Here is an 11,983-nt window from a genome sequence, read left to right as displayed (position 1 = left end):
TATTTTATTTACAAAAAAAGTTCTTAGGTTCAAAAAAATATTCAGTGAACTGAAAAACTGTGGTCGGTAAGATAGGTATTTAGCTGTGTCACATGCCCTTAATAAAAGCTTTTAATTATGAATATATTATTTCGAAATTATTTAAAAATTTTTAATAGTTTATAAAGTTCCAATCGGGCGATTACATTTGTTTAACTACTAAGACTTTCAAACTGAAACAATTTGATTTTTAACGTTAAAATCTGGAAATTTCTGAATTTTTGACTGATTTCGAATCGTCCTGTTCAATCAATCATTCAATTTTTAATCCTCAAAGTATAGTTCAGTTCTAAAAATCATTATAATGTATATTCACATTTGAACAAGTATTTTGTATATAACAACTATATTTTTAAATTCTTCAAATGTAACATGTACACTTGAAAATTAAATTAAAAATGGAAAATTTTTAAAGTGAAAGATTTTTGAATTGTACAAACAAAATTATTTCAGGATGGAAAAAGATATGAATTTAATAATTATAAATTTCGATTGAAATGTGTGACTGGCTGACATTTGCATTTACAGAAGTCTAGACAGAAGTCACTTATTTTGCATTATTTCGAAAACATAATTAAAAACGAGGAAATATTATTGTTGAATATTGTTGTACTTTAATACAATAAGAGAATAAACCGAATAAACCAACGAAGGCAAAAACATTAAAGAAAGATATGAATTTGATATCAAATTCAATGAAGCTTTATCAATATATTTCGAAGTATTTTAGAAGTTGATCTATATTCTATAACATGTATGTAATAAAGAACCATTTTTTATAATGTATTCATTATAGCTCGTTATTTGCAATACGAAATAAGTTAATGCTCATATAATCATAATACCTTATTCGGTATTAAAAATCTGTTTATATAGCCGCATTTTTTGTGCCCTGAAAAAATACATTTTCAATATAGAAAAACACAAAGAATAGACAACGTGGCAACGTTGTAAGATTCGAGAGATGACGCGAGGACCAGCAACTCACCAAGCAGCTGACGAAAGCGAGGTAAGGGAACAGAAAAGGCGTTAACCGCAGAACACATTCCTGCTAATTCATACGCCGTGATCGTTGTTTCTAGAACGCTCCAACATATTGATTTTCCAAAAAACACCCAATTTTAGTTAAAATTTTCATTTATAATTAATAATCCGCTCCTAAAAAAACAGCAAACAACGAAAACACATCCGATATACCCAAACATTAATCCAAATTGATCACTTCCCTCAAGCACTATTTTCTGCGGGAAGCGCGTAGTAACACCACGAACCTAGAAGGCGTCAGATATAAATTCTCCCACTTTCCTGCCACGCCAGGCATTCCAGGCCAGTCTGCAAATGGCGTAGGATGTATCTCGCTTGTCTTCGTAACATTCAAAAGTTTAGTTTTTTAAAATAATTTTGCGCGTTGTTGGAGAGCCTCCGGGTCCTTCACGCCAAGAAACACAAGCTAGATACAGGTTGGTGTTATTTATTTTCTACTTATTCGATATAATCTCGAAATTTGTAATCTCATTCGCATCGTCGACGGGGGAAGTCCCTGGTGTTCTATATATAATCCAGCTATTTGTAAATTCAGTGCTTTCTTCATTTAATGAACTACAATTCAACTTTTGAACTCTGAATTCATATTTCATATCTCGTGAGCATATTAAAATCTGCTGCAGTGAAACAATAAATTCCACTCTAGTGTCGAAAAAATTGATCGCGAGTCGTAACAAAAGCAAGTTCGGATTTGGAGAACTTTCGAGGGGCGTGTCCACGTTATCAAATGGGGGCAACATATTCTCCTCGAGAAATCGATCCCGTTCATCCAAGTAAAACTGAGCAATTAGCCATGTGGATAAATCGTGTTCGTTCGAAAAAAGTAATGCGTCGTAGAAACCGGAAACGCGATCTCAGAGTCGAGGCGGTGCTGACGTCTGCGCTCTTCAAGGCCGAGTTTGAGTTGCGCACGAAGCAACGCTTGCGCAACATCAAGTGGCAGGAACTAAAAAAGGAACTGATGCTTGACTACAAATATGGCAGCCCGAATTGCAGTGAAGAATATTCAAATTACTTGCGATGTCATGATCACAATCCGTGGAAAGAACCTGTCTGCGAGGAATTAAATAGTCTGAACGAATTTATGACCCAGTTGAGTGAAATCAAAATTCCAATTGAGCGATGAGCATCTCTAGGGGCGAAGCTATTATTTACCTGTCGACATTTGTGCTGATGTCGTTAGTCGTACCTTTGACGTTTTTAGGTTAATGATGCCTTTGCCTCGACCAGTGATTGAATTGAAGGGCTTGAAAAGCCTTTAAGCTGATTTTATTGGAGATTGCTGAATAAATGGAAGCTACGCAGAGGTGAACATTCTGTTATCTTGGTTCGATAAGGAAGGATTCTTCTTTTGATTCGTCTACTTTCCTGAAAGAAGATTTTCTCTCCTGGATGGAACCCAGGTGTCCATGAAGATTTCGCGAAGAATTAAACTGAGTTTGATTGTGCATTTTGTATCCCGAAGATCTATTTTGGAAGCAGAGTCCCCTTGAAGTGCTGTCGGGTTCTGTAGTGATTGTGACGTCAGTATTCTGGTGTTTATTTCCGTATTTTTTACTTGCAGTCTCGCCGTTTGCGATGGCAATGGGGAGGCCGGCGGGAGTCGCTGTTTCCGTTTCCGAGGAGCTGGAGGATGCCTGGAAACCGAGACCTCGCGCCGCTGGGCCTGCGTGTCGCTATGGTCGTGGTTTGTACATCGTATCAAAACCAAAGTATCTCTTTGTTTCTTTTTAATTTCGTTCAGATTTTTCTCTAAATTATACTTATATGATTTATATTGATTTGATAGCTACGTTACCTGTAAACTCAAAAGTGGTTATTGTTTGTGATTTTTTATTTGTGATATATTTATATATACATATATATCAATTGTGATTTTACGAAAATTATTTAAGACAATTTATTTTATTTATGAGACTGGGTAACACAATAAGTTAAAACGGAGAATTAGTGGAATAAAATTGATGTATCTAATCCGTGCTTTATATAGGAAGGAGGTTCGAGACAAATTGGAATAAAACTATTTTTATATTGAAACAGAGAAGTAATTGTTTTCACTCAATGGTCGTACAATGTCTATTAATGTCGTCCCTCCTTTTCAGTTTGGCACGTATGCACACAAATTCGAAGAGCGTGAGAATTTCGTCGTGGTTGGAAGGCGTTGTTGTTTTGGGAAAGCGGGAAAAATTCTGTTTCTAGAAGGTCGAGAGTGGCAGCACCCGGTTTATTCACATTGAACACCCCACCTACGAACGTTGTTATCGTTCTGGAGACGTGTGCTCAGGCGGAAAGAATCTCCGGTGAGCTGATCTCCACGTTGCCCAAGTCCCTCAAAAAAGCCCTGTGTTTGATCAGGTTTACATCACCTGGCTTCTTCACCTACCGGGTTTCATTACCAACCAACTAGGATAAGAGGTACTAAACATCCTTGCATGAGATTTCAATGGAGACCTAATCTAGGTTCGGGGACACGTTCCGTCCGTAGAGAGCCTTCGGGCGGGAGAATAACAATATTTTCACAGATGCGAAAGGAGTCAGTAATCCTTGATCCGGATTGGCTACCAGCGGAAAATTAAATCCAAACCCCGAGGTATTAATCCCGGAATATAATTGTCATGGTTATCATCCGTAAGTCACACACACCTTTCATTTCTTCTATCAAAAGCTGAAATTGGGTCTAAGTACAACCGATATTTTTTAAAGATAATTTTTGCTATTTTATAAGTAGTTAATTTCTTTTGAATTTCTTTCTCTTGTAGGCCAGATTTTTGCTAAAGCACTACCTTTATATGTATTGGCTCAAAAATTGGAAAATGTATTGCCTGCTTTCGAAAGTATCGGTTTGATCATGTTTTCAAGAACAAGCATCTTTTTTTCATAAGACGAGCGAGTTCGAAAAAGAAACGGGCAGGTTAGATGAGGAACGTGTGCAACAACTTCATGAGGACGATCTTCGAAGTACGACTGCACCGGGTAAATTTAGTATTGATTTGGGCGGGCGAGGGGCCAATAAATAATGTTTTAAGCTACAGGAAAGACGATCGGTACATCCGGAAAAAGGAGAGACCGGCGGAGGAACTTGCGCCAAGTTACTAAAACAATTTTTTCTTTAAAAGCGAAAGCAGGTATCACAACATGTTGTATATGTTTTGGGGTTGTAAATTGGTTGGGAGGGGGGCCAGGGGGGGGTTGAGGATTTTCTGTTTTGTGTCTTAGGACAAGAAACCGTCTCGTGCGATGCAGATAATAACAAAGAAAAATGGCCAGAGAGAAATATTTTGCAGAGAAAGAAAGCAGAATCCCGGAGTGCTTTGTAACAAGGTCTTTTATATTTTCATATATTCAGGAAGGGGGGAATTTTTTTAGTTAAAATCTGTTTAAGATCGGATAGTCCCCAACGGAGAGTCCTCGGCATTTCGCTCTTGGAAAGAAGCCACGGAAAAGTTTGTCGAGTAAACGATCTTTACTTCGACGGAGGTACCTTCTTAAAAATTCTAAATTTTCTTCTCTGAAGTATCAGAAATGTTCTAAATAACTGATAACCTGTAGAAAGTATTTTTAAATATTGTAAAGCGGGATTTCGGGTGTTGGGCAAACAAAATGTATTTTGAGTCGCAGGAACAAGAGTGCTTTGAAGCCAGGATTACACTAGGCTTTACTGGGGAATTTTCCTTGTAAAGGACAATCGGAGGTACAGGAACAGTCCCGATTTAAAGCTACATAAAAACTATTTAATGAAGCCGGAGAAAGGTATCGAAAATATTCACACTAAAAGAGGAAAGGGGTAATTACAGTCCATTTGGAAACCTACCAGGGGGGGGGGGGAGGTATTAACGTTTTTTTCAACAGAGACCGGAACCAACTGATGGAGCGGTTTCCGAAAGCATGGTATTTCTAGTACATGTCAGATAAGTAGGAATTTTGGAATGCGTATTATCAGACCGTTGAACGGTGGAGTTGCTTCGAGAAATGGCGATCCCCATGACAAATACACCCTCACAATCACGCACTGTAAGGTAATGCTACGCACGTTTCATTGTATCATGTACAATATGCATTTTCAGGGGATACACTGTGGGGAAACTAGTTTTGGTCTAATGGGGAGGGGGGCTGTCGATCTTTGTTTTCGCTACAGAGCTTCGACGCACGGATGATGCACAACCATGTTTGGCGAATGTTTGGTCTCTAGATGGATTCATAAAAGCCGCTAGTGGGCAGCGATTTTGCTAACTGTGTTTAGTCTTGTTTTGTAATGCCAGAGGAGCTATAGTCGAGAAGTAGAGCCTCAAGGTAACGGAGAGCAATTAATTGTTGTTTTTTAGACACCATTTTGCGGCACAGGTATGGTAATGGGTATGGTAAATGTTATCGATTCCTTTTGTAATGGTATCTAATAATTTTGCTATGTTATCAAAATCCATTTGAGATAATTGTCTAATCCTTGTTATAAGTTTTAAATCTTTTCTTCATAACGCACAAGCAACTGTAAATTTTCCATTGTAAATTCTAGAGCATGACTCTAATTCTTTTCAATGTCGCCTATTAGATGTGGCAGAGAAATTAACTCATTCATTGCTTCCCAAATTTAAACAGGTCTTTAGATCGTAAAAGTTGCTTAAGAGACTAACAAAATGGACGTTTTCACCAAGAATACTCCATAAAGATAATCATTTAGTAACCAGCATTGAAGTAAATTTGCCTGTGATGTCGCAATGGCTGGCCAGTTGCTGGGAATTCCTTTTCAAATTCAAGCATCCCAGAGAAAAGTGTATCGTATTGTATCACCAGCTTATTTGTGTAGTGCGAAATTTTATAACCGTGCGAGAAGAGAAGTAGTAACAAATTAGTAAATCGTGCACCAAATGTTTTTTTTTACAAAGTATGCAGTTAGCGCAATTAAAGAGAGTGAAGCTTTGCCAACACAAATTGTTTAAACGAATTCGCCAAGACTATGTTGAATGAATTGTTTTTGTAGAAGTGGCTTTGAGTCTAGAACGACTTTGGTGAGTGTACTTGTATTTCAGTGTGATGAATTCATATTGTATATACCTATAACTCTAGATTTAGATAGTTTTTTTCCACTGTTCTATCAGTCTACTTATTTCTTTTTGTACAAGACATTCTCTGTTTTGTATCTTTATTTTGAATAATAAATTACGCTTTTTTGCGGGGTTGGGGGGGGGGGCACTAATCCATCAAAAGATTAAAAGAATTTCAGGATCGAGAGGAGCTTAGCTTTCGCTAATTGATATTTCACCCTGCTGGGTCCATTCGCTGAGGCTGTTGTTTTTATTTCTATTTGTGAGTTGCTTCACGATGAATTTGACAAACTGAAAACGAATTTCAAGAATTACAGCGGAAGATGACCCAGCAATTAAGAGAAGAATATTAGTTCTATGTGAAGTTAAAATTTTGCTCAGTTTCATTCACTATACTCGTGCAGTTCAGTTATGAGAAGTTACCTATTATTAAAAAAGACCCATAAGTTTCAAAATATTTGAGTGATAACATAAGTTATGTGAAGTTGTGAGTTTTGAATTATTAATGGAAAAGAAGTTTACAAATGACTGAAGATTAGTAAGTGCAGTTAAGAGCCTTTAAAAGGATCATTCATTTTTATGGAAAAACGTCCAGTAACCTGGCGGATTTAAAGACAGAGGAACAAATTTCTGTAGGAGAGCAAATAATTCGAGGCTGTAAGTTTTTTTCTTCATTTTTGGAATTTTAATCCACTTTTTTAGACTTGAAAATCAGAAGGAAGATGATTATTGATCAAGAGACTACAAATTCAAGAATTAAATATTGACTAGATCATTAGAAGATAGGAAGCACTGCAATTAATTACATAAAAGTTAAATTCTTTTTTGCGAGAAAAAAAGTTTCATTAATCAAGATACTTCAAAAATTAAGGTTTAAGTTTTTTCTTCTCTGCATCTTTTCAACAGAATGTTTCAGAAATTAAAAAAAAGAAGTTAATTTGTTATGAAAGGAAGAGAATTGCGTCTGTTTAGAAAAATATGAAAAAACCTACCAAGAAGATAAATTTATGAGTGTAAAATTCGAGGATAGGTCCTTTTTCTTTGGTGTTTTAATCAGTTGTTTCAGAAAATCGACAAAAATCAATTTTAACAGAATGAAGATTCCAAACTCTTAGCGACTATTAACTGATTGTTTTAAAGAAAACAAGAACTTAAGAAAGCTAATTAATGAGTTTGAGGGAAAAGAATTTCGAAAGAAACAAGATTAGACAAGAGACTTCGTAACAAGAATCGTGAGTCAACTTTCTCTGTTTTTTTCTTCTAACCGAATGTTTTAGAGATCAGCCTAAACAATCAACTGCGTGTGAAGAGCGAAACCTTTTCTTAACAAGTAGATAGTATTGCAACCTATTCAGAAGATAGAAAACTGAGGAGTAATGATGTGAGTTTTTTTTGTTGCGCCCCCCCTTTCGTGTTTTAACCCGAATGTTCTAGAAATTTTCGAAATAAGCCGATGCAAAAGGGCTGCGCCTGCGGTCCACTGGTGTCTTCCAACTTTTGGTCGTCGACCTCGATTCTCAACGTTCTGCGTCTTCAGCGATCAACTTTGGAAGGGAGCTTCCTTCATCGGTGTTGGCTCTTTGGCAGACCTCCTTCGTTGTCCATCTTCCAAAGTCGATCTTCACGATCCTGGGGAATGGACTTCGCGGATGTGCTCCAGGAGTTTGGCCGTGGAAGATCTTCTGAAGGCGGATCCACCCTCGCTTTCTCTAGAGTCCCATCTATCCACAGGGAGGATTTGGTCGGTTTTTGTTCAACTGCGCGATTAAGGCAGCTCTTGGTGTTTTTGGCATCCCGTTTTTCAGCATGAGCAGAGTTCCAGCAAAACAGCGTCCGTTCCCATTTTTAAAAGGTTTGTAACACTTGACGTACAAAAATAAAAATTTTTCTCTTAAAGACCCAATTGAAATGCAATGTGGTGCTCCTTTTGGTTGCAGAAATTTTTCTTCGAGATCTCTGCGGGTGTTAGGATTCTACGCGATGCGGCTTCGGGGACTTTGGGTGCGGTTCTTTGCGAGGGAAATTGCTGGTCCTTCTCTACAGGACATTCTGCTTCTTAGACGCGAATCATCATATTCATCTTCTCATGACAAAATTTAAAGAAAAAATTTGGAAAGAGATTTAATTAATAATTAAAAAAAAACAATTAAAAAAGGAAAACATAAAAAGATGCAAAAAATATTTTAAAAAAAGGATTGAGAAAAAAATATACCAAAAGAAAAAAGACAAAATCTCAAAAAAAAAAAAAATACAAAATACAAAATTAAAAAAAAAATTTTTTTAAGAAAGAAATAGGGGCTTTTTAGGGGGGGTTTCAGGTGACTGCAGCGCAGAAGAGGACTGACGACGGCTGGAAGAAAGAAGATTCGACGCGTGATCCTGGGACAATAAAAATCTACGAGGGAAGGAGATGATTCGTGGCGTCGTCGAGGGAGATCGAGGGATTTAAAATCAGCAAAACTGCCTCGGGGGGCCGAAAAGCTTGAACGGACACCTATTTATAGCAAAACTACTACACATCAGCAAATAGAAAAATTCATAAACTATAATCTGAATAGTTTAATTCTTATAATCATATTAGAAAGAAAATCAAAATATTTCAACAAGTAATTTCAAAAAATGAACTTTCTGCTGAATAGAACAGCAGCATTGTAAAAGATATTCAAATTTATTCTAGTGTGTATTTTGCAATTTTAATGTGAAATACCTTATGATACGAGTTTATCTACGTGTCTAATTTTATTTTACGAGACTACTTCGAAAAGTAATTTAAAAGTGATCGTAAAATGTTGACAAAGACTAAAACCTATACTGAATGTGCGAACATTTGTATTTAAAAAACACGTTCTCATAAGAAATTTTCTAAAACGATCTTGTTAGTCATAGAAGTGTTTGTAGAATTACGAAGTTTTTATAAGGTATTATTAATGAATGTTTTCAAATTGTGCAAAAAAAATTCTGCATCAACGTGAAAGAAGCTTCAGAAATTACGTAATGATTATCTGTATAGAAGTCTCGTTCGTTGCTTTTTTTATTTTTTAAAATAGGAATTCACTTTTGGACGTATGAATCAATTTCGATGCGAGAATGTTTTTGATCCGAAAATATAATTTCGAGGTTTTGTTTTTATAAGTACGAAATCTAATATTCATCGTTGTTGCGTGTACGTGTAACTGCTTTAATTTGGGAATCTATAGATCCATTTCGATGTTTTTGTAACGCGATTTTGACTCGATTCTATAGTAGTTAAAATGTCGATCTACCAAAATTTTACTTTTCTGAATACGCCTACTTCAGCAATGGTAAATCGCGATTTTCGTACACGTTCGGAGATTTGTGAACGAATTTATTTTGAAATTTAGATTCATGCAATGTAAACGATTGATGCTTGATCCTTGAATATCTTAAATGGTTTTTGAAACTAGTGCAATATACGGGGTTTTTGTTTTAATTGCATCAATTGAAAATTCTAAAAATAGTACCAATTTGGCGAATTTGGCTTCAAAAGCGAAGGACTTCGATGTTTTGAATGAATATGCGGATTTTATGACATCGGCGGGAGACGGCGGCGTGGGACTTCGGTGGACCATTGACTGCTGCGAGGGACACCGTGGGATATCTGTTGTAAACTTTTTTTGGAGTTTGGTTTTTGAACAGGAGATACTTTTTCAACTTGACACTGGAATTTTATATTATAAACGAGAGAATAACAAAATAAAAGTTAGCATATAATAAAAAAATATTATATTGTCAAGATTTCAAAAGTAAAGATAGATCAATTAATTGCCTGATTAATTTATGGGGATAATACTACTTTATCTTTGATGACTGGTTAAATTAAATTTCCTGTTGCTTTTCAAAATAAAAATTATAAAACTTAATATCTTGAAAAAATGTCATTATTTATGAAATTTGAAAAGTGTATGTGAAGATGTTATGAATAAATATTATAGAAACTGATTAAATGATTTCTTCAAGTATGATTAATTGCACAGTGTGTGTGTAGGCGCGTGAAGAATGAAATAGATTTTTTATCTATTCTTTTAAATTTCAGAGATATAATAAATGATTAAAATAAATTTTATCGCATTTTGAACTTCCTTTCCTACCTTTTAGATTAAGGTGTACACTGTACAGAGTGACAGCAGCTTTTTAAATCTCTAATTTTGGATAAGAAACCTTTATACTTAAGTAATGTGAATATAAACGATGAATTTTAGTTTGACTACATTAAGGATTAACAAATAGATAGTAATTTATTCAATAACAGTATTCGGAATCTGTTCAAAATTTAAAAATGTCTAGATTATGTCGTTAAAAAGTAAACTATTAGATTGTTCTGTAAATGGAATAAACTTACATTTTACATATCAAATAAATTGTGATACGAAAGTAAAATTGTTGAATTTTAATTGGGGTTATAAATGCCGAGCACTTCACCTTTTCATTCCTTGAAACGTTTGTTGTTCAGTCTACTGAGCAACGTGTGATTTTTTGACGCTTGTTAAGAATTGTGAAACGTTTGATAGAAATCAAACATTCGTGGCAAAAATACAAATTTGTTCATTTTTAACAATTGATTTCAGGAGGGTATTTGAAGATTTCCAAAATTGCTAAAAATCAATCTGGATCATTTTAAGGAAATATTTTAGTCTTGCAAGATTTAAAAGAAAATTTAGAAAGAATTAGAATCGGAAAAAGGAGGAAAAGTTATGAAACTTTCAAAAATAAAATTTGAGTAAATGTGAAACAACATGCAGATGTTGCAAGATTTTGAAACTTTTTAGGATTCGTAAACTATTTAATATAAAAATAATTGAAGTTTTTATTTAAGAATTGTTTACTTTATTTGTTCATGTGCTTTAAACGGCCACCCTGGTTGTACGTTCAAGCTCCAAACTAATTTTTCATATAGTATAAATGCGAAGTGGCTCAACTTTTTGTTTTGAGATTTCGATACCTTTTGCAGTAGGGTAAATAGGGGTATTTCCGACGACACCCTTCTAGTGAACACCACTGCAATGAAAATACTTTTATTAAAATTCCAGGGATATAAAGTAAATACTTGTACATGCATAAATATTCTATTATCCATGTAATTTGTATTTCAATATTTATTCAGTACAAAGTTACTGAATATACATTAATTAAATAACATTTCTGCTGTCACCTACAGAAGGACATGTTGACACTGAAAGTTAGTAATACCGTTAATTTGAAAGTCCTCAGAAAGTTTGAAGGAAAGGTATTTCTTATGTTGTAGTACTTTCAGAGGTTAGTTGATTATGTTTCGGAAGATAATGAAATAAATAATCGTTTCAAATAGGAAGTTTTTAGGGAATTATTCGACTTTGTATTGATATCCATAGATATTTCTAGAACATGGCCTTCAAGAATGTTTAATGTTCAATATCTTGAATTGATATTGGATATTGCTGAGGGGAAAAGAATGGATCAAATGCATGGAACAAAACTTTATTTCTGTAATATCTTTGTAATTAATAATCACTATTGTCATTTTATTATATCACTAAATAGTACTTAAAAAAGAAGAACTATTTTTCAAATACACTTATATAGAAAAAATTAGCTTTCACGAAGATATGAGCAAAAATGAACTGAATCCCGCATGCATTTGGTCCCTTGTTTTCCCCTCAGCAATCAACGAACTGAACTTAGCTGGTCATTGAAGTGAAAATACCTGATTCCATAATATTTCTTTCGAATAAATTTCTAAATTAGTTTTAATTCAAAAGCAATAACGGTGTCGTTCACTGGATTTAAATAAATTATTGTAAAATGAATATAACAATAGTTTGGCAAAAAAAATTATATTACTGTGTGCTATCTATAAACGAAAA

General features: G+C 34.7%; 1 protein-coding gene and 1 long non-coding RNA gene across 4 annotated transcripts; both read left to right on the top strand.

Moving 5' to 3' along the window:
* Positions 1 to 1,342: 1,342 nt before the first annotated feature.
* LOC117179717 lies at positions 1,343 to 10,201 on the top strand. Of its 3 annotated transcripts, XR_004467949.1 has the most exons (5): positions 1,343 to 1,499; positions 2,648 to 3,080; positions 3,186 to 3,673; positions 3,843 to 7,974; positions 8,060 to 10,201. It is a non-coding gene; the product is annotated as an uncharacterized LOC117179717 (long non-coding RNA). The 3 variants fall into 3 exon arrangements; XR_004467950.1 differs by having other exon boundaries at positions 2,648 to 2,770; positions 3,186 to 7,974; XR_004467948.1 differs by having other exon boundaries at positions 3,186 to 7,974.
* On the top strand, positions 1,506 to 2,319 carry LOC117179716. The gene has a single exon (XM_033371760.1). The coding sequence runs from the start codon at positions 1,811 to 1,813 to the stop codon at positions 2,207 to 2,209; it is 399 nt and encodes a 132-aa protein (XP_033227651.1). The 5' UTR covers positions 1,506 to 1,810; the 3' UTR covers positions 2,210 to 2,319.
* Positions 10,202 to 11,983: the final 1,782 nt, after the last annotated feature.

The sequence above is a fragment of the Belonocnema kinseyi genome, chromosome 9, assembly GCF_010883055.1.
Source record: "Belonocnema kinseyi isolate 2016_QV_RU_SX_M_011 chromosome 9, B_treatae_v1, whole genome shotgun sequence".
NCBI classification, from domain to species: Eukaryota; Metazoa; Arthropoda; class Insecta; order Hymenoptera; family Cynipidae; genus Belonocnema; species Belonocnema kinseyi.
Note: the sequence above shows the minus strand (reverse complement) of the source record. Positions and strands in the feature narration are given on the sequence as shown.

Excerpts from the sequence above, each read along its gene's own strand:
- LOC117179716 (XM_033371760.1), top strand. The coding sequence starts at position 1,811 with ATGGGGGCAACATATTCTCCTCGAGAAATCGATCCCGTTCATCCAAGT.